The sequence below is a fragment of the Palaemon carinicauda genome, chromosome 1, assembly GCF_036898095.1.
Source record: "Palaemon carinicauda isolate YSFRI2023 chromosome 1, ASM3689809v2, whole genome shotgun sequence".
Lineage (NCBI taxonomy): Eukaryota > Metazoa > Arthropoda > Malacostraca > Decapoda > Palaemonidae > Palaemon > Palaemon carinicauda.
Window position 1 is genome coordinate 261,699,418 of NC_090725.1, and position 23,640 is coordinate 261,723,057.

Sequence of the window (23,640 nt, forward strand, 5' to 3'; positions counted from 1 at the left end):
CTATACAGCGCCAGCAGAAGGCTATGCTTGGACTTCATTTTTCCACTAATATTCCCCAAGTCTTTATTGACCATCCAATGATGCATTTTACATCATTTTCTAACACAACCCATACATATGAGAGTATCTGATACTATGCAGTTTATTTTGTAACATTAATTAGGGATTTATTGGTGGTACATGCCACAGTGATTAAGTACAAAAATACCTATATTTTCTTTAATGAAATATGTATGTTCATGCAATGTGTCAGAACTATGAAGAGAGTCAATACAGAGTAACTTTCCAAACTTTACAAATAAATCATAAAGGCTCAATAATACAAATAGAGTACAAAATGACTATAATTCTAGGAATGATCTTTTACATCAAACCAAATTCTTCAAGTTGTTCCCATTGTATCAAAGTTGTAAATGGTATCTTAATGTTACTGCACAAGATAGTATTATCAGTGTTTAGGATTAGCTTGAAAACCTTATTTCCAATAGAATGAAGAATTTCTCTAAATATAGCATTCAAATGTATCTACTTCAAAAAGCTGGACAAACTCTTTCACAATACATTCACACACCACACAAGTATGTGTTATCTAAAGGAAGGGAATACACAGAAATAGAATATCCACAAGATGTAACTCATTATTAGCATATTACATTCCTGAGCAGACAGACATGTTAAAAACGATTATGTACACTGATAAAGAACCATAGCAACCTGAAAGTAATGATTTACTCTCAATTGAATAACAGATTTGGTGACAAATAGTTTTAATAATGAAATTTTATTACTATAACTCCAATCATAGCTTGACTATTTACTTTAATAACCTTGTTCAAAAGCATGCCTTTCCTGTACCCAGAATAAGTGGTTTTTAATGTTTTAACAGTTCTTAAATTTTACAATCCCAAAATGCTCTATATGGTGCAAAATCCTGTGGCAAATTTATCTGTTATTTTCCATTCCTTGTAGATAAATAGTATCCTTATCAATATTATTTTCAAATACACACGCATGTATTTCAGTACATTATACAAAATGTAAGTGATTTACAAGTAATTGTGCTAATACAAATAATCCTTAATTCCTTCATAAAACTTGTCTGATGCAGTATTTGAACTTGCCTGAAGGCGAAGAAAAGTTCTAAACTTCTAAGATTTTAGTCAAATTCTAAACTTCCAGGATTTTTGTTAAATTCTAAACTTCCAAGATTTTTATTATTGTTGAATTTTGTTCATTTAATATACCGGTAGTTATTTATTGCATACGAGACCAAACACGAGAAGTGGCATTACATTCTTCAAAATAAATAAATATGGTATATGCTTATTAAATATCATGCCAAGGAAATTTCATTAATAACTGGCAAGATTGGCTCCCTTCAGTCGTAATCATATAGTGTATTTTCTTCAATGCATACAATGAGAACTGCTTATTACAAGATTTGCTAGTTCACAGCAGTGTAAGTTATCAGTAGTACTTAACATTTACATAAATTCTGGCCCTTTTTTTCGTGAAAACATGGGTGACCTTCATTCATCTGCTTCTTCTGTGGGGGGAAAAATTTATTAAAATTGTGAAATAGCTGCAGGTATAAGTTTTGTAAGGAAAGCAATATCTTAAATAAAACGAACAAACTTCACGAATTAGTATTGAACGTGTAACTTAATTTATCAAGAAAATGCTAGGGGAAAGAAAATTACCTTCTGGTACTTCCTCTTCCTCTACGCCCTCTTCGTCTACATCTTCAATTTCCTCTTCCACGACAACTACACTGTCATCTACTTCTTCATCTTCCATCTCGTCTTCATCTTCATCTCCCTCCCCATTTTCTACTTCTATGTCAGGGACCAAAAAATATTGCAATGGATTGGGCCACATGTCATCTTTTATTACCTGAAATTAAGAAAAGTTCAATAAGTCAAACTGTTTCTGGTTTCATAACTGTAAATCTCTACCAAAATTATCTATATATTAGTGTATCTCCAACATCAGATTTAATTAATTTGACCATAAGGATAACATACCCCAACTAACTCAAGACAAGGAAATTGAGAAAGTAAAGCTCCTTGATGCAAGGCAAAGTCAAATTTTTGCTATGATTGTTGAGAGCAGAGGAAATGTAGCAAAGTCCCTCAGATTTCTACCATTTACAATTAATGAAAACAGTTTTGAGGTCATATAACACAGTACACCTAAAGGCAAACTAACAGAAAAGTCTGGTCACAATGAATTAGATGATTATTCTACTTTTATACAAACCCATAATCCCTTTAAATAGGAATGGCCATTGAATTGTTAACAAGATAGTTGGTTAATGACAAGTGATGCAAGAAGGAAGCCCCACTCATCCACCAGTCAGTCTAGCCCTAACATGGCCTTCCACACCTTAGTCTTGTTTACGCCCTTCCAAGAAGGACACTCAGAATGTTACTGGTCTTGCACTGTGTTACTTCCTTTTCCAAAGGAGAGAATTACCTGGTTCAGACATGTATATACATATATACACATACATATACACATTTATAAATAAATGTGTGTGTTAATTTAACATTTGCATAATTATAGGGAACAATCCCCAGAGAAAGTTGAAAAGAGCTCTTCCCTTATGAGTAAAGTCTAAACTCCCTTACCCAGAAGGACCTGAAGTCTGATGGGTTTCTTGAGTGACAGTCCACAAGTCTGAACACTTCTAGGCAACCATGATGGTCACTCCTCAAGGGTTGTGGCTGTTAGTGATGCCTTTCAACTATAAACAAACAACCCCTGACCAATTGGTGGGAACATCCTAATAAGACCCTTCAAAGGGACCGAGAAGGGGATAAGGGAGTCCTGGGAAGCAGTTCTTCATAACTCCACTGTTACCTCATACCAATCGATGACAGGCCAATAGCAAAGAGAGAACTCCTGCACTGGACCTTGTAGTAGTAGGAGGACTACATTTACTTCTCATACTGCGGGGTCTGGACAGAGAAAGCCACGGCCCACCCCATGCTTTAGAACAAGCGTTCCACCCTCATTCTTGGTCTATCAAAGCATAAAGAGGAACTATCCCATCTAATCAGACGAGGGCTCCACAGTAGGAGTTGTGGTAGTCCAAAGACCTGGAGGGGAGGTGAAGATTATTGCAGCTACTCCATCAACCTTGGAGCAAAAAGTCTATACAGCCGTACACTTATATTCTGTTCGGCCACTGTGGTAGCTGGGCTGTCGGAAAGCCGGGGACTGAGTCAGGGTCACAGGCACAGGATTTGAAACCCTGGGTCCTGGTCACAGCTACGGCATGAGCCAGAAACTGGGTTCGTGACATGACCCAGGGACAGAACACTGGGCCTTGGCAATGACACAAGGGTTTCTACCACAAACAAAGTCTTTCGTGACAGAAAGGTGGAATACCGTGTCCCAGGAGTATTCCAATCCCGGGTCACAGCATGGTCTCTATGGCCAGGGCAAGGGGCCGAGACCCATCCAGAACATAGGTCCTAGCCCTTGGGGGCTTAACACGGGTGCTGTCCACCTCCTCGAAAGAGACCCCTTAGAAGAGGAGTTGGAATCCATGAAGTAGGACAAAGAGGAGGAGAAAGAATAGTGTGCACGCTTCTACCTCCTTCTGGCTCTGTACGCAGAGTGGTTGAGGTCTGTGCAATTGTCAACATCTCTCCTGCCAAGGGGAGAACCACGTTGGTTGCTCTACAGGAGCCATAACACTGGGGCACACCATCACATGTGGGATGGGAAGCCATTCACAAGCTCCAAAACCCCAAAAATTGTTGGGAAGGCCAAGGCACGAGAGCATGGTTCCGGTCGGAACCACACGAGTGCTGTCCACCTCCCTCGAAAGATAGGTGGTGTCACAGGGAGCCCAATCCTTGCAACTACGGCTATCCACCCTGGAATCATCAGCCGCCTTCTCTTCATCTTGGAAGAGGAGTTGTAATCCAAGGAGGAGGAAAAAAGTGCACACGATTCTACCTCCTGGCTCTGCAAGCAGAGCAGTCGAGGTCTGTGCAAACATCAATGACAACTCTCCCCCAAGGGGAGAACCACATGGGTTGCCCTAAAGGAACCACAACACTGTACACCATCACAGGGGTGGGAGGAAAGTACTCACAAGCCCCAAACCCAGCAACTTGTGAGGGCAGACTGACACATGAGACTAGGGTTCCGGCCGGGAACCACACAAAAGCCGTCCACTTTCCTCAAAAGAAAGGTGGTCACAGGGAGCCCTATCCCTGTGACTGTCTGTCCTTCCTGGATTTATCTTAGAACAGATGTTGAAATCCCAAAAGAAGGAGAAAGAGTGGTGCGTGCTTCTACCTCCTCCTAGCTCTGCAGGCAGAGGTGTCGAGGTTTTTACGAACATCAACGACAACTCAACTTTTAGAGAACCACAAAGGTTGCTCTACAGGAGCCACAGCACTGGGTTACACGATAATAGGGAGAGGGGAAGACATTCACAAGTCCTGTAACTTGCAGGGCCGAAGGCACAACCACTGATACTGAGGGAGGGCAATAGCAAAAAGAGAAGGGCACCTTACCTGCCGTACCTAGAGATACCAAATATCTTTCCCTTCTTCTAGTGCTAAGAGGGAGAACCATTGGACTTCCCCCGACACTAGAAGAAACACCACGCCCTTCACCATTGACATCATCAGAAACACTTAAGACAAGTAGCACAGGGGGAGCCGGGAAGAAGTAGCTTCAACTACCAACTGCCTCAAGTAATGGAGGGCCTGTCTGAAAGACTTAAGGAAGCACAACTTCCTTAGGTCAACTCATCAACAGCAGACTGCCCAAAAGCCAAGGGATTCGTTACACAGTGAACCTGAAACTAGCAGACAGAACCAAAGAGGCCGGACCCCTGCAGTCTACTCCCCTAGGTACCAATCCAGAGACATATGCACAGAGGCAACAGCAGCAGACATGTTCCCCCCAGGAACCACCATTGCATGTTGGACTCAGAGTGAGGATCAACATCAACCTTACTTATGAAGGTTCCACAATGATAATCCAGCAGTCCTGGACATATTTGCTTTTTACCCAGTTCACTCATACTCCAATGAGAAAAAGAAGAATATTAGAAAATACTGCACAAAACTTCAGGTAGGTTGGAGAGCGTTGGGATCATATCTGTTCAACATTGCTGAACAGATTATGAACGGAGGCTCAACGCGCTGGTAAACACCATCCATGAAAACCTCGATAATTCTTCATTGGCCGTTACCAGCTGTCACCAGGATCTAAAGGACAAGGATTTGTATTCGCTTAGGAACAAACGCCCTCCAGAGGAAGAGTCCAAAGAGAGAGTTTTAGGAGAGAAGAAGCAGGCCTGGATTTCTAGACTTCGAAGAAGGCCCCGAAGGCAAAGAATCTCTTTTGGGCTTCTTCCTCCTGTCAAACAACACCTACTGGGAGGATAACCACTCCCTACACCCCTCACAAGGTGAAACTTCAAAGCATATGTGCTCTCGGCATAACACGTAAGGGTCCACCTCCACATTGCTCATATAAGTCCCGCAGGTCTTAGGCTGAATCCTTAACAAACAGCAAACACCTAACTGAAAGAAAAAGGAAAAATTATTTATGCAAAAAGCATTAATTGCCAAATATTCACAGCCATGAGGAACAAGATCTCACGGTAATACCTTAATTTCAATAGAGGTTAGAGTGAGCTGATGGGGTCATGCAGCCAACAGGTTGTTTACACCTTGTTAAAAGTTTAACTGCTGTATTCCAGCCTTCACTGTTTTTCTACTTCTATATAGTAAAGAACAATGGCTTGCATTCATTTAGGAACAAATATTAATAGATGTTGAAAGGAATTAAACAGTCTAGTATTGCTAACTCTTAGATGACACATGGCTATCTTCTATTTCTTTGTAATACAATTAAAATAAAAGATGGTTAAGTGTGTACAAAGATGTAATTACAAAGATGTAATTACAGTCAGTCCTCCTAATTCGCGGGGTTAGGTAACAGAGACAGGAGGGAAAAGTGAGAATCGGCGAATACTTGCTTCCCTGGATTAACTCCAAACCTACCAACTCACTGCCCACTGCCTATGCATGGTCAGCTTACACATTAAGTAACCCACTGTACAGCCTAATATTGTTTTTACTTAGTTTCTATTGCAGAGATGGTAACGTCCATGACCAGCGAACGCCAGACTGGGGTTCGAGTCCCGCTCAAACTCGTTAGTTACTTTGGTCGCTGTAACCTCACCATCCTTGTGAGCTGAGGATGGGGGGGTTTGGGGGAGCCTATAAGTCTATCTGCTGAGTCATCAGCAGCCATTGCCTGGCCATCCTTGGTCCTAGCTTGGTTTGAGAGGGGGCTTGGGTGCTGATCATATGTATATATGGTCAATCTCTAGGGCACTGTCCTGCTTGATAGGGCAGTGTCACTGTCCCTTGCCTCTGACATTCATGAGCGGCCTTTAATAAACATGTAACACGGATCATCACCACACTTAAAAGGTCAATTCGCAGCATTCAACCTCTCCACTACTGTAAAGTAAAGTATTCCGTATACCGTACTGTATAGTAGTTGATGCAAAAATAACACCCATAAAAAATGAATACACTGACACAATAAAAATTAAAAGAAAAAGGATCAGTACAACCCCACTAATCATTTACGTACAGAGTTCTATGCAATGTCTAAAGCATGATACAACTCTTGATTGAGCCATCGACTGTTTGGCGCGTAATGTACGTACGTTTTATATTAAAATTACTAAAAACACACTGGATATGAACAGTTTTTTTTTACATTACCATGTGATTCTGTAAAAAAAATGACTGAAGCGTGAGATGCATACATGAGGAGAAACTATGTGAGATTGAGGCCAAGTCAGTGACTGATGGGTGGCTGTGCTGTGTGGAGAGGGAAACATGCCTAGGGAAAGAAGTGCAGTGTCGGTTTGATATCGTCACCCTGCAAGAGTACTTATTGCGAATACATGATTTTTTATTTAATAGGTTATACAGTTCTCTTTATCACCAATGATTGAATAAGCAGAGTGAGTCTGCGAATACCGAGGGCTAACTATACTGGAGTTGATTTAAATACTTTATAAAACCTAATTTCATTAATATGTAAATATAAGCAACACTACACATTATTCTTTCCTAAATTATTTGCTTCTAATTAAAACTTGAGGGAAAAAATGAATAAATAAATAGTGAAATTCACAATCCCATGTACAATCAACATTGAAATTGAATCAGCATAGTGGAAACTTCAATCCCATTCACTACTGGGACATACATACAAGAGTTTATTCTTTGCGAGTCCACTCGATTGCGAAATAGAACCTTATAACCTATTATATAAAAAAAAAAAATAATCGTGAGAAATACGCTCGCGGTGGGACCATTTAAAACAGCCTGTGCTCCTTTGCACTTTGCTAGTTTTGCACTACTTCCATCTCCACTCCCATCTCACTGACTTGTCACCAGAGCTGCCATTTCAGCACCTTTCGAGCTAGATCTGGTGTATTTATGGAGAATTTAGTGCATTTTTATTATCTGGCTTAAGTTTCACTAATTTACACCATCAAAAAACTTCTTACTTTTCCCAATGACATTATATATCATGATAAACTGTTTGCCTTCCATCTTTTTTCCTAACTTGACTTATTGAAACAATTTCTGCTTTATCATTATTATATTTTAAAAATCATTTAGTACTTTACTAGCGAGGTTTGGAAGTTCATGTGGCGTGTAATCAACATCAGAAATAGCAAACTTGCTCGACCAAGATTTTCCCGCGTTACCCCCCTATCCCGCTCCATATAGTTTCTACCCCCGCCGCCAGGATACGCCCTGAGGGCAGGATCAGGGCAGGTCACTGCCTTCCCGGGTCAGCATCCTCAATAAGTTCGACGTTTAGCCCAACTCGGCAATGGAAGGATGGCACTCGGGGACGGACGGGAGGGCCATTACCCGGAAAGTAGTTCTCGGTGAGTATGTTAGGAAAAATAAAAATTGTTTAAAATTTTTGATTTGTTCCGACAAAATATACTCACCGAGAACTACTTTCCATAGGAGACTTACACCTTAGGAGGCGGGAGAGCCATTCTGCCACTTGGTCTGGCACATAGTGCCTGGAGGGCTAAGGAATGCGGGGCTTATCAGAGAGCGGATAGAGGGTAACTGCGGAACCTTACGCTTATTCTTTTAAGACTCACCTCTTAACATCTTCTCTACTGAATCTTCTCCTGAAGAAGTAGGGACGAGTCTATTCAACGTTGGGGACGTCTTCTAGCCTGCCGCTACACAGCTTGAAGGACGGCGATGACTGTCCCAATAGAGAATCCATCCAAAGACTTTCTTGAATAGTCTTTGAGATAGTGGGCAGTGAAGGTCGACTGGTGCGACCAAGTGCCGGCCTGTAGGATCTGCCCCACTGCCATGTTTCTCTCAAAGGCCAAGGAAGTGCTCAGGCCTCTGATGTCATGGGGGCGGGGAGTGCCTGGCACTGCCACCTTGTCCTCTTCATAAGTCCTAGTGATGACTTGTCTCAGCCAGAAGGAAATAGTGTTCTTGGAGACTTGCTTCTTATTAACACCTGAGGAGACGAAGATGTTCTTGGCACCTGGCCGGAGATGAGCCGTCCTTTCCAGGTACTTCCTGAGCGTCCTGACTGGGCATAACTTCAGGTCTTCCGTATTGCCTGTCTTGGGAATGGCCGGAATTGAGAAACCTTCAAACCTCGGGTCCCAGACTGCTGGGTTCTGAGTCTTCGCTACAAAGGAGGGTACGAACTTGAAGGATACCTCCCTCCACCCTTTGGAGTGTGCCACGTCGTAGGACAGACCATGGATCTCACCTACTCTCTTAGCTGAAGCCAAGGCTAGCAAGAAGACGGTCTTGAGGGTGAGGTCTTTGTCCCCGATATCTTTGAGGGGTTCAAAGGGAGGCCGACACAGCATTTTCAGAACCTTGGCCAGGTCCCATCTGGGCACTCTCCTGGCTTGAGGAGGACAGGACTGCTCGAAACTTCTAATCAGCATCGCTATGTGTCTCGAGGTCCCCAGGTCGATGCCTTTCAGGAGAAAGACTTGGCCTAAGGCTGCCCGTACTCCTTTAATAGCTGGGATTGACATCTCTATTTCATCCCTAAGGTACACGAGAAAGTCAGCTATGTCAGGGACCGAAGCTTTAAGAGGTCTTATGTGTTTTGCCGAGCACCACTTCGTAAAGGCGGCCCACTTCGCCTGGTAGACCACGGTAGAGGATTTTCTTAGGTATAGGGACATCCTCTTAGCTGTGGAGGAGGAGTAGCCCTCCTTCTTCAGGAGCCGCTCGATAGTCTCCAGGCGTGAAGGTGAAGAGAGAGAGGGTTGTCGTGGAACTTGAGGAAGTGAGGTTGACTCAGCAGATCTGGCCTGGGGGGCAGAGGCCAAGGCGGATGACTTGCCAGGTCTTTTAGATCCGCGAACCACTCTCTCTCCGGCCACCAGGGCGCTACCAAAGTCATCCTTAGGTTTTGGGAGGCTCTTACTCTGTTGAGCACCTGCCTTAACAGCGTGAAGGGGGGAAAGGCATATACGTCCAGGTTGTCCCACTTGTGCTGGAAGGCGTCTTCTAGGGCTGCTCCTGGGTCTGGTACCGGGGAGCAATAGACCGGTAGCTTGGCGTTGAGCTTTGTTGCGAAGAGGTCCATCACCGGGGAGCCCCAGCGTTGAACGATGAGTCTGGCCACTTCCGGGTGTAGGGACCACTCCGTCCCTACTATCTGACCCATTCTGCTGAGGCCGTCGGCTAGCACGTTTCTTTTCCCGGGGATGAATCTTGCTAGAAGTACCACCTGGTGCTCGTCCGCCCAATGCAGGATGTTTATGGTGAGGTCGCACAGTTCTTTCGACCTCATGCCACCTTGCTTCTTTATGTAGGCTACCACCGTGGCGTTGTCGCACATTAGGGCCACGGTGTTTCCTTCAACCGACTTGCAAAGTCCAGACATGCCTTCTGTACTGCTTTTAGCTCCAGGACGTTGATGTGGAGATGTCTTTCGGTCTCCGACCAGGTACCGCTTGCTGTTTCCTCCCGCAGGTGGGCTCCCCACCCTAGGCTGGAGGCGTCTGTGAACAGGAGAAACTCGGGGGGACAGGACGCGAAGGGCATCCCCTTGAGGGAGTTCGACTGGCATCGCCACCATTCTAAGGCTGCTCTCGTGTCCCGAAGGACCGGAATCAACGCTTTCTGAGAGCCTGTCTGGGACCATAGGCCCTTGAGGTTCCATTGTACGGGTCTGAGCCGTATCTTCCCTTGGGGAACCAGTTTCTCTAATGAGACCAGGTGACCTATCAGCCTCTGCCAGTCTTTCGCCCTCCTGGAATGCTCCGACAGGAACGGCTGAATGATATTGATGAGGTTCTGTATCCTGTCTTCCGAGGGGAAGGCCTTCCCCTGCACGGTGTCCAACGTCATACCCAAGTACCCCATTCTGTTGGATGGAGTTAGGTTCGATTTTTCCAGGTTGATAATGATTCCCAGACTCCTGCAGAATTGGAGGAGGTCCTTCCCTTGCTCTTCCAAGAGGACCTTTGAGCTGGAAAGGAGCAATCAGTCGTCCAGGTATCTGATGAGACGGATACCCCGTTCGTAAGCCCATACTGAGACCGTCGCGAAGACCCTCGTGAACACTTGAGGGGCCGTCGACAGGCCGAAGCAGAGGGTCCTGAACTGCAGGATCTGGGAGCCCCATTTTACCTGGAGGAACTTCCGACTCGACGGGTGGACAGGAATCTGGAAATACGCGTCCTTGAGGTCGATCGTCATCATGAAATCCTTCTCCCTCAAGGACATCAGGACGGATTTTGGGGTGTCCATCTTGAAGTTCGTCTTCTTGACGAACTTGTTGAGGGCCGATAGGTCTATCACTGCCCCCCCCCCCCCCCCCCCCCCCCCCCCCCGGTTGCTTTCTCCACCAGGAACAGGCGGCTGTAGAAGCCTGGCCCTGGGAGAAGGACTTCTTCCATGGCTCCCTTCTCTAACATGGAGGAAACTTCTTTTTGAAGGGTGGCCCTTTTCAACGGGTCCCTGGGAGCCAACCATTCTGTCCGGGTGGCTGGAATAAGAGGGGGTGGATCCGCTATGAAGGGGACCCTGTAGCCTTCTTTCAGGACGGACACCGTCCAAGCATCCGCCCCATGCGTTTTCCATGCTTGCCAATGAGGTCTGAGGCATCCCCCAACCCGAGGCTTGGGCGGGAGTAGGGGGCTTCTCCCTCTACCTTCTCCTAGAGGGGCGGCTTGATCTGCCTCCCTTCGAGGCGGAGTAACCCGACCTGAAGGAGCTGGCAGAAGCTGGAGCTCCCCTGCGGGAGGGCTGAGGGGTTGTTGTCCAGGAGGAGGAGGGGGCGTCCCTCCTCGAAGAGCTGGGGGTGGCCTGAGGAGTCACGGCACTATCCGAGACTGATCTCCTGTAAGGAGGCCTCCTGGAGGATGTTTGTCTGGGGGCGTTGGTCTCTCTCCTCTTGGACACCTTCTCCATTAGCACTTCTAGCTCCTTCAGAGGAAACAGCGACTCACCCCCTAGGGGTAGGCTACGCACCACTCGGGCCTCTCTGTCCGGGATTTTCCTTGCCAACTTAGAAAGCACTGTGTCCCGTTTTCTAAGGACCCAGTTGGCCGTCAAGGAGAGTGCTTGGTAAGCCATAAACTTGAGGGCTTTCCCCCCGGAGGTGAGAAGGTCCGTCAGGAGACCTTGTTGCTCAGGATCGCCGGGGTCTGTGGAAGCTCGTACGTTCACCAACGTGGAGGCCCACCAGTCCAGCCATGAGGAGACGTTCACAAGATCCCTTGACATCTCCTCCATCATGGCGGCTTCAGTGGGTGAGAAGGAAACAGGGGCTGAAGAGGCCCTTTCGTCCGAGCCGCCTTGTCCCAGGATGTCCAAGGCTGGGTCCACCCTACAGGGACCTGGGCGCCGTCCTTCCGGAATATAAACCTTGCCCTGTGGCTTGAGACTTTGGAGGAGTTTGGAGGCACTCTGGGACTTTGGGGCCTCCGCACTGCTGGCCACCAAGTTATCAATGTATTCTTGTCCCAGTACTAGGTCTGGGGCGAGAGGAAGGGCCAGAGAGGACTTCGGCAGGGCGTCACGGTGAGTGTATCTCAGGAGGCTCGACCTCCAGGCATTCACCTTAGGCGCCGAGGGTTCTGGAATCCCATGGAGCCTCCTGATGAGACCTACCACCCTTCTGTAGGCGGTGAGTAAAGCCGTTCAAACAAAAACAGCAAGCACTTACAGTACAGTTAAGCTTTGTAGAGTGATAGTGCTATACATATACTGTATTACAGTAATATACAGTATCAGCGAGTGTCATGCAGTATTACTAGATGGGAACAACTATGTTTTGTTGTTATACTGCAAATGTATGATGACTACTGGGTAAAATTAGTCCCAATCAGGGCAACGATTACTGTAGTGTTACCTACTGTATTGTAGCCTTAGCGAGTCCAGAACGTAGTGTCCACGTGTACTGTACACTTATTGATATGTATTTATTTAATTACAAACTACTTACACTGTGATCGAAACCAAGTAAAAATAATACTGCCCTAAAAACGCAAAACGCATCAACTCCAAAAATGCGATTTTTGAGATTTTTATATCAATGGAATTGGCAAAAAGAGGCCAATCTTATCCTGAAGGTAGATTAAGCCTATCTTGCCCGTAAATTGAGTTTTAAACAGGCAAAATGCATCAACTCCACTGATTTTCTACATTATTTGAAGGCCAAATGCATCACAACCATTCTTTTGTGCCAGAATGCATCAACTCCATAATGTTATGGACATGATGCATTTTGCCTGAAAAGGAAAGAACAACATCATGGAGAATTATAGTGCGTTACACTATGGACATGATGCACAATAGGATTTCATTACAAGACAACTTTCAGCATGGATAACTATCAATTTTGCAACTTAATCAAAAAAAAAACTGTTGAACTATCAAGTGAACTCCTTAAGACTCCCCAGGATAATTGTCCCAGGGGGTTTATCTTCAGTGAAGAAGAAAAACATTGTGGAGAAGCTTGTATGCAAAATGCCTAAAACCATTAGAGGATTCTGGATAAATATGCCCGAAAGCTCTAGGAGCGAAGATTTTCTGAAGAGTCATATATGTTGATCTGAAATAAAATTAAGACTTTTTCCTTGAGATCCAAAATTAGAGGTTAATTTTCAGGTTAATTTCGAGAAAAGTAATGTCATAATTCTTACTGCAATCATTTTGAGTGTTATTTCTTTGAGTTTTTGAAAAGGAAGTTTTAAAGGAATAATTTAAGAATGCAAGTCAAACTAATTTTGGATTAATTTTCTATAAAATGTATTGTGCAAAACTGAAGTTTATTAGTTTTATTTCAAAGTTATTCTATTTTTTTTTCTTGCCTCTCATTGAAAAAGATATGAATTTTTGTTCAATAAATAATAAATATTCTTTACCAGAGCCCAATATTTTTGTTTTAATAACCAAGAGCCTTACCTTTAAATGCCATATATTAAATTTCATCACTAAAACATGAGAAAAATACACATCACGTAATTATCTAATAACATAGTAGCCAAGGTTTTCAGAGCAGAACGCATCATGTCCACACTAGGACAAACTTAGTCTGCTTTGGACAGCGAATTTGGGTATTAGTTAAAAATTTTGTGAAATTTAATGCAATAAAATACTCCTACTAAGGTTAACCCATATGTTAACCAAATTACAATATGCAGATAAAATTAGCAAAAGAATTATGATGAATTAAACCTTTATCATTGATTTTCTCAAAACTAAGATTTTGGAGTTGATGCGTTTTGCCTTTTGAGGGCAGAATATTAGGGAGTGTGTTAATTATCCAGGCATAGGCAATGGGCAACGAGTTGTTAGATTAGGTTGGGAGTAAGAATGGGAGCTGACTGTACTAACAGCATCAATCTTTTAAATACTCATCATAAAAATTAACCAGGAGTTGCTCAAATACCTTTGTACATACTTATCATGTAAGCTACTACTGCAGTAAAATTGGAGCTATAGATAGGATGCATGACACAGATAACATCAAATTCTATAGAACTTTATCCTGTCAGCTTGTATTCCTTCAATTACAAAAATAAATTATAAAAAATAAGATCACTGAAATACCTCTGCTATTTCATCTGCTGAAGGATCACCATGATCAGAAAACCAAGAGAAAAACGATCTGATTTCAAGTGAACGTTTTCTTCCAGAACCACTTTTCTCTCCTTGCTGCATCCTCTGCCTAAACCGTTCAACCAAGTTGTGACCACTCTTCCATTTTATCTCTGTGGACTGTGATGCTGGATCACCTAAAATAAAATAGAAATTAATATGATGACACCAACTCTTAAAATAGTAATCAATGATGCTGTTTACATATATCTAAGAGGAAAAGACATAACGAAAGTACAATTCAAGATAGCCCTAAGTCAAAAAAAATAAATAAAAATAAAATATTCTCTCAAATGTTTGGAAATAAAATGATGACGAGAAAAGAGATCCATAAAATACCCAAATATAATTTTCATTAAAGTCTTAATCAATTAGCAAATTAAACTTGAAAAAAAAAAAAAAAATATCTACGATTATACAAATGAATAAATTGAAACGGAGATCTTTACGGAATTTAAAATGAAAAATCATTAAGTCAAGACTATAAAGATAGGAAAACCACCTGGACATGCCCAAGTGCTAAAAGAATTGTTGTTCCAAATATACTTAATATTTTTTTAATGGGGCTCATTTGACTCGCTCGCAGGGGTGTCCTTTTTAGCGTAGAAAAGTTGCCTACTAGCTGATTTGTCCGAATAGCATTGTTTGTAATAATTACAAAGTTATGTAATAAATAATTATTTACTAACCAAATTTCTCCCTCAGATATAAGTTTTGTCAATAATTAACGTCAGCAAATAAAGAGATTATGAAGTATTGTGGTGGTAAGTCTAAATTTAATAACAACAACTGTTGAAGTCAATGACAGGAGCTTATTTTTGGATGCACGCTGCATAATTTTGTGACTTTCCACATAATTTAACACAATTTGTGATAAATTACAATATGCATAAGAAAACGTATAAACTTTTCTGACTACCAGAATCTACTAAAAACATGGAATTAATATAACTTACTAATGGTGAAAACTTTTGGGGAGGCAAATGGAACAGACTACTGTCAAATAATGAGGCGGGGATGAAGGGATATCACGGTTGTAACTCGGAAGTGGAATTATGAGTTTGTTCAATTGTGATATTTATGTAATTTATGGAACACTAAGGTATCCTCAAACCAAAAATAGTGCTACAAAACAATAACAAATCCTTTCTATACAGACTCGCATCATAGACCTCTGCTGTTCCCTTTACCTCCCTGCAAGTTATCACTATGAGCAAGTTTTATCAATTCCATGTTTTTAGTAGATTCTGGTATTCAAAGAAAGTTTATAACATGTATTTCTTATGCTTAGTGTAATTTATCAGTGTTAAAATGTGAAGTTACAAAAATATGCATTGTGCATCCAAAAATAAGTTCATTGCTGACATCAGCAGGTGGTGTCATTAAATCTAGACTTACCTTCACAATCAGCTAGTAGGCAACTTTTTCAAACAAATACACCTCATTAAGAAAATTGAGTATAATCATAACCTTCTCTTCACCTAAAATAACAAATTTTAAGTAATTTGTATTTTTCCTAAGAGATGGTGGATATGAATAACTTTGTAAACAAATTGAGACATTAAAGCATATGCTCAATCAGTTTGATTTAAAATTAAGAGGCAGCGGATCCTCCATCGGTAGCTATATATATACACGAGATTTGTCAGATCGGATATACATGCTCACTTACTCTATAATAATCTATATTTCAGTGTTTAATTGTTTTACTGCTGATTTTAGAGTAAAATTTTCAAAAGTTTACTTTATATTCTATTGTACTACACTCTAAACAACCAAATTATTCTATCCATTCATTGTGAGTGATTATAGAATAAATATTCAGAAATTTGATTTATGTCATTTTCTCTAAATAATGGTAAAGCAATGTGATTGTGTAAATAAACATTATATGCATTGAAGTATCTGTCATTCTGTAATGATTCCTCGACAAATAGCTATCGAAAGATATAAAACTACTTCAGGAGAGGGAGAGAGAGAGAGAGAGAGAGAGAGAGAGAGAGAGAGAGAGAGAGAGAGAGAGAGAGAGAGAGAGAGAGAGAGAGAGTGTGCGTGTGTGTGTGTGTGTAAAGGTGTTTTTACTTGTCCTTCCACCTTGCGTGTGACTGTCAGTATGAACTGGATAATTCCTGTTTTGGCTATTTCACAGGCTTGGAAATATGAAATATATATGACAAAGATGATGATAATTTGTAGAAATAACAGTTGGGAAACAAAGGAATAAAATGAGAAATAAAAATGTTGTTGTATCAACAACTTGCATTATTAATGTTTTGGTGGTGCTGTGGGAGGGAGTCAGAGGGGAGAAAGCTACGTGTACTTTACAGAATGTTTTTTGTGTGATTTAAACATGTATGCTGACATAGATGCGAGTTACTCCGAAGGAAGTAATTCTTCGAAGAAAGGAAGGAAGGAAGGCACTTACATACTAATTTCATACTAGACTTATGCTGAAAATAACGCGGCTCGACTATCGTGGACTCAGTGCATCGCAGGTTTTTCTTTTGTCGAAAAATAAAAATTAAAATATACTGCCGTACTGCGGAAAGCAGACATGTTTCATTTAGATGCGCAAAAGAAACGGCTTCCCGGGCTGCCAGACAAGAAGAACAGTTTGGTCTTATACTCACTGGAAGTCAGACAAGGCACGCGAGCCGAAGAGGAGGAAGATGATGACAATCACATATCTAAAACTTTTAGATATGTTAAAGAAAGCCAGAAGTTATACCGCGGTGTCATATCGTATCATATGAGAGAGCGTGTGTGTGTGTATGTGTGTGAATGGTTTATATGCAGTCATTAAAAACTGTAAACAAGTTAGATATACGAGTGGGTTAATGTATATTATTTGTCGATTTATATAAAATATTTGCGAGTTAAAACTAAGTATACTGTAATGGTATTTATCTCATATATCAGTAAAATTACCATTTTCTTAAGCAGTACCCTAGCAGTACCAGCTGAACTCGATTGAGTCCCTTGTTAGGCTGGAGGAACGTAGAGAGTAGAGGTCCCCTTTTTTGTTTTGTTTCTTTTGTTGATGTCGGCTACCCCCCAAAATTGGGGGAAGTGCCTTGGTATATATATGTATGTAATTTTTTATGTTAACAAATAACTTAAATATTATAGATGTAGTTTTGAAAACTTATATACGATGTCTATAAATATTAGACTACTAAAACAGGAGTTAATTTAATCCATATATTTTTTCTATAACATCTGAAGATTTTCAGTTTCTTATATATATCTTTGTCTTTATGTTCCTATTGAATAAGTTAATTGGCTAATCAATATTACTTTAGGCGTCTTGAGCTTTCTTTCCAGTGGTAATTCATTTCCTTAAATGTATTCACTTAAGTGGTATAGCGATCAAAAGTAGCTTCACCCGTCATTCATAGGCTCATTTCAGGGATTCAAATTTTTGACAAATCCACGACTCCTGAGAAAAATGCTATGATTCAGATGAAGCTCCCTCAATAATATTATGCCCCAGGTGGTCCTCTCAAAATCAGGTAGGTTATTTCGGGGCCCTCTCAACCATGAAAAAACACCTTGGCTCCTGGACTAAATGATGTAAACCACATGTTTTGGGTATAAACCTGCTAGCATTATCATCAATAACATTTGAAAGATGTTGATAAGCATGTACTGGAGATGTAAAGTCACCATACTCTCAATGTGTGCACAGTTTTCATAAGCAGTCCAGTCTGCCTCATCTATCTTCCATTCTGGTGGACATGGAGAAGGAAGATTGTGGGCATAACTCAACATTATTGGTCACAGTCACTGCCATGTAGGTGTTAATTGACTGACCAAAGGTAATCCAATCGAATGGATGAGGAACAGATTGACAAATCGATGGGTATGTAGAGTTGTAGAATACATCATACCTATAGTCAAACCATTTTAGTAGCGAACTCATAGCTCATTAGCACCATTGCCAGTTCTCTTGGGTTATTTTTAAAGCGCACCTGACTTGACCGCTTTAATCTATGGGCGAGCTAAGAGAAGGAGAATAGGGTCAGCTAATAAGTCATTCACCCGGATTTGAACGGTCTAAGAATATAATCCTTTAATTTGATCCTCTTTAAACTGTTACCTTCACTATTTTTGTTTTCAACCACATGGTGACAACGAAGTTGAAAATCCTAGATATAACAAAGAGAAAAATTGTTATAAAAAGATTATCACACTAACAGAAATAATCTTAACTTTGATATCAAATAAATTCATTCCTCAATGCTGATTGATTGTAAAAAGACAGGATTCTATACAAAGGATTTAATTAACTAAGCTTAATATAGTATATTTACATTGGTGATTGTATTGTTTTAGAACTTATTTAATGGACAAATATTTTTTACAACATAGGTTGTTATCAAACGTGAGTATGGCGACTCTTCGTCAGATGAAGTTAGTTCTATCACAAAGTAATCAATGAATTCGTTAATACAGGCGTCATTTTACGTGTCTTCCTTTATAATGTTTCAGTATGCTTAACAGCCTTGACCCAATTTTCAATAATGATGGATTCCAAAGCTTCAAGCAAAATTCCTTCACGTCCTTCATTCTCAAATTGTTTCTTGACGCAACGTATTTCTTCACCTGAGCCATTATCAAGACAATTAGGTTATAATGGGAATGGTAAGGAGGCAAGCGTAAAATCTGGTGACCATTTTGAATAGCTGTCGTCGATTACATATTTTGGTTCTTGCGAGTTTTTCCTCAATTTTATAATTTCATATAACACGCATTTTGTAAGGTAATACTGAGGGTTTACATCATGTTTTTTCAGCCAATCTCGCATATCATTCTTCGTTTGTGACATTGTTGGGGGTCTGTCGATTAGAACTGAATAGTATGAAGCATTGTCCATTACAATTACAGATGATGGAGTTATGTTTGGAAGTAGCTGCGTTGTACGTTGTAAACCATTTTTTGAAATACATCTACTGTATATTCATCTGCATCTCCAACCATTTTTTTAAATACATCTACTGTATATTCATCTGTATCTCCACCATCGTGTTAAGCTTGGAATACCAGCTCAGCATTGGGAACAAAGCCATCCTTTGATCCTTTGCTACCCTTTCCCATTTTTGGTTTTATGCCAGTTGCATGGTCAGGCGAATCATCATGCCAACGCCTACAGTATAATTTTTGCCAACACAGGTTTTATTTATATGTATGTACGACCATTCCCCTATCTACATTTAATATTTAATTTTATGTAAAAATTTAGTTCTTCCACTTATATCACTTCTCTCTAGCAGAAATTTTCTTGCGCTCAGTTTTTTTATAAGAGAAACCTATTTCATGCAGTAATTTTTGAAAGGATTCTTTGCATCCACTAAAGCCAATACTTTCCTCAACTTGAAAAACTTTTTCGATCTTTGGAATTTAATTTTTTGCATAAAATTCTAGCACACTTCGTCCTATAACTCCTTGATCAAAATCATCCATATTTGTTACGGTTTTCTTGCGCTCAGTTTTTTGAGAGAAACCTTTTTCATGCAGTAATTTTTTAAAGGATTCTTTGCATCCACCAAAGCCAATATTTTCCTTAACTTATAAAACATTTTTGATTGTTGGAATCTCAATTTTTGCATAAAATTCTAGCACAGTTCATCTTCTAGATCAAAATCATCCATATTTGTTAGTTTTCGACCCTTTTCTTTTCCCTAAAAATAGGATCTCTGAATTCTTCCTTATTAACTTTGCCTCCTTGCAAACCTAAAACAAAGTGGTTTTTGATATCTTGGTTGCATCTGTGACACGTTCGATTGCTTGGTCAATTAAAAATTCAAGTTTCATTATCCTTTTCCCATTTAAAAAAACTGATAGACATTGTATGCCATTTCTCTTTTTTCTGGGCGAAGAACACAATGAGAGGAACTCTCCATGGTGTTTATGGAAGGGTATTGCACGAGACAATGAATGTGGAAGCTGATCTTCAAGCATTTAATAGGATTTGACCAAGTCTCAGTGAACTGACCCAGTGAAGATGTGGCAACATGTATGCCATATCTCCTAGTTTGTCATTTTTCTTACCTTCTCTTTAGTGGAGCGAAGGCATCGGGATTAAGGAGAATCGGCAACGCTGCAAATGAGCTTGAAGTTCTCTCGTTAAATGGTTCTACTATACTGTAGTTGGAGAACCATCATTCATTAGTATTAGATCACTTATCGATTAATTCTTCAACAAGATTACCCCATCTATCACACACATTTCCACCATATAAAGTAAGCTTTGCATTAAAATCACCCATAAAAATGAAAGGGGCAGGGAGCTGATTGATCAGGTCTTGGAGGTCTAAGACTTCTTGGATTCTCAGCATGGTCTAAGAGGAAAAGTCAAAAAGATGGTTCAAGATTTACCAAGAATAAAGTAATTTTTTTCCCCGATTATGTGTTCTACCAGCACATGGCTGTATTGGTGTAGTGAGGGGATGGTTTCAAACTTTATAGATTTGTGAATAATGAAACTTGTGCCACCTTAAGCTCCTGCAACTTGCAAAGAAGGGAATCTAAAAAAATGATAATTGAGTCAAGGATTAAATGGTTTGTCGCTGATTTTTGTTTCCTGTAGACAAATTATCTTAGCGTTTGAATCCCTGGTTTTATTTGATCAATACTAGTATTTAAACCCCTGCAGTTCTACTGGATGATGGACATTATCTTTTATTTTTTTTTGTCTCATTTATCATTTGGGACTTCTCAGATGGAGCCAGAGAAGGAAGGTTTTATTATGGCACTGCTCTTCTTTTCTTTCTTTCTGTTATCTTTGTTCAAGTCAGCCTCAAGATCATGAGTGAGAAGGCATTTCCTGGTGTAAATGAAGGTGAGGACAAGGGGGACCTTTTCCTCTTTGGAAGCTCTTGTTTTCCAATCTCCATTAAGTCAGGTAGAGATTCTGCCTGAGACGAAACTTTTGAGGAGCGTGCTCGAACTTCAACAGGTCAAACACTTGACCCAGAAGGCTGGGATACCAACTCTAGGGGAGATGCACCTGATGAGAATTCTGACTGTGAAAGTACTTTTGAGGTGGTGGAAGCCATCTTGACCTCTCTGAAGGCTTGTGCTCGAATTTCAACAGGTCGAGCACTTGACCCAGATGACTGGGCCACTATCACTAAGGGAGATGCACCTGACGACCTGTGATAGTAAGAGGTAGTGGATTATTACTTTTTCGTGGCACCTTAACAGCTTGAGCAAAATTAAGTTGCCGATTAAGTAAATTTTTTTGCATGGCCTACACTAATACAGTATGTTCAGCATTTACTTTCAAGATAGCAGCTTCTTCTTTCTTGTATTATCTACATCTTTTATCGTTTGATTTATGTTCTGTACAGTTTGCACAAGTTACATCTCTGTTGCATTCACCATGGTCTAATGAAGAACAGTCAATACAAACCTTCGTATTATTGCAGTACTGGGATGGACGACCATATTTGAAACAATTGAAGCCTAGGTTTATATTCTCGAACACGTACTCTTTCATTCTCAATATTTACTTGGGTTTCAAAGGTTAAAACTATCATGCTTGTTTTGGAAACCTTCCTTACTTTCCAAATATTAGAAGGGCACATGGCCAGTATTTCTGGTTCTGAAAAATCATATAGGTCACTATCAAAGATTACTCCTTCACCGTAACTAAAGTTCATGTGTGGTTTGATATCTTTAATGGGATCAGTGTCTTCAATCTCCATGCTACAAAGCATATGAACTTGAGTATCTGATTTAGCATTGATCAAAACAGATTGCTTACTGTATTTACCAATACCCTTACTTTTAATTAAATAAACTTTTTTTTTGTATAAATTTACTCATCCTATTTGTAATTATAAATCTTCCCACATGCGCTGTTGAAGGCTTGGGGGTTCTTACTTTTCCTCTCCATTCTTCAGGTTTATATGCATCAAGATCTTTAGTTGGATCTGGTATTGTGCCAGAACCAGAGTACAGTATTACTGTTACCCCTATTATAAATAAAATTTTCTGCCAGTGCCGATAAATTGTCTTTAATAACATTGGCCGAAGAAGAGGCAATTAACAGTGTCTGGGGTCCGCCACCTGATCCAGGGGTCAAGGGAACATTACTCATTCATTTTTGGGGGGAGGAAAGGGGTATTAATAATAATGAAAAAATAATGGAAAAAAATAAGTTAACAGTAAGTTAAAGAAAATAATAAGACACTCAAATCCCAAAGACCCCCCCATTAACCTTTCATGGAATTAATTTCTCCACCAATGACACATGCAAGAGCTGTATTCCTAATGTCCCCTCCCTACCCTACCTCTAAGGGATGGTACCACAATGATTAGAGTGGCTCAAGTGTATGCCAAATCTGCTTGATGGGACTGAGAGCATTGCAAGAATACAATCATCCCCAGTTTCATCATAGTGACAGGCAACCCAGACAGAATGCCGAGATTCCTATCTCTATGCAACTGGCCAACCGCTGGAATCCAAAGTCCCGCGTGCCAGTATGAAAATACTAACACTCCTAGGTGTCCGGACATTATCAGGTAGTTGGCATGACTACCTCACCTCCCAATAATTGATTTTGAAAAAAAATTCCTATCCTGGATATGATGCCCCCTTAAACAATCTGGACAGTAAAATGGGTAAGAGTTTTGACAGCGAGGTTAGAGACAGCGGCTAAATATGAAGGAGAATGGAACAATTATAAGTAACAAAAATAGGAAGAGAGAAATTTAGTCAAACTGAGGAAAAAGAAATTCCCCAGGTCAAAAGACCTCTTGCCCGTCGCCAAGCTTCAGCACGGGAATGATATGCAGCGCTGAAGCTCAATGGCTTCATCAAAGCATTCTCTCGTTAAGAGGGCTGATTCAAATGGGAAAGATTTATGACAGGTCACCAACCTCCTGACAATTTCTCTACTAGGAAGAGGTCGCTGAAGAAACCCAGGGACCTGTTGAAGATTTGTCTCCAGCATCAATGAAATCTCTTTCTTCAAGAGCAGATCTTTTTAGGATCTCATCAAATACAATGATGGGATCATCGGAGTCAGAGTTAATGGAGGGTGACAGCTCATGAACGGGATGCGATACCCAGAGCGAAGAACCTCTACAGCAAAGATTCTGCCCCAAAAAAATTGCCACCTTGTCTAGTGACGCAGGCATTCCTCCTACAGGTGGTAAATATGGGGATGTGACGTCCCTAAAGGATACCTCAACATCCTTGACTCATGTGAAAGGAACGGCCCTGGTGCGAAAGAAAGTCGAGGGCTCCAACTGCCTTTTATAATGCTGGTTGTTGTCTGGTTATGGTAACAGATGACATGCAGCAGCATGTTTGAGGGGGGATGACCTAGGCATTTATTGAGAAGCTGAGAACAGAGATGCTGCAGCTCTTTTCAGGAATGAGGATTGGCAGGTCCTCTCACATTTCTCTACTGTCGTCACTACTTCTGCTAGTGGGGGG

The 23,640-nt window shown here is 41.0% G+C and overlaps 1 protein-coding gene across 1 annotated transcript in view; it reads right to left on the bottom strand.

Annotated features, from left to right (window-relative positions):
- Positions 1–330: 330 nt before the first annotated feature.
- Positions 331–23,640, bottom strand: part of Set (NAP domain-containing protein SET) — a 50,345-nt gene continuing 27,035 nt past the window's right edge. Inside the window, exons 4-6 of the mRNA XM_068389659.1 lie at positions 14,145–14,329; positions 1,701–1,893; positions 331–1,546 (exon numbers count right to left, since the gene is read on the bottom strand). Of these exons, the coding sequence (XP_068245760.1) occupies positions 1,530–1,546; positions 1,701–1,893; positions 14,145–14,329 (395 nt within the window). The 3' untranslated portion in view covers positions 331–1,529. The remainder of the gene's footprint in view (positions 1,547–1,700; positions 1,894–14,144; positions 14,330–23,640) is intronic.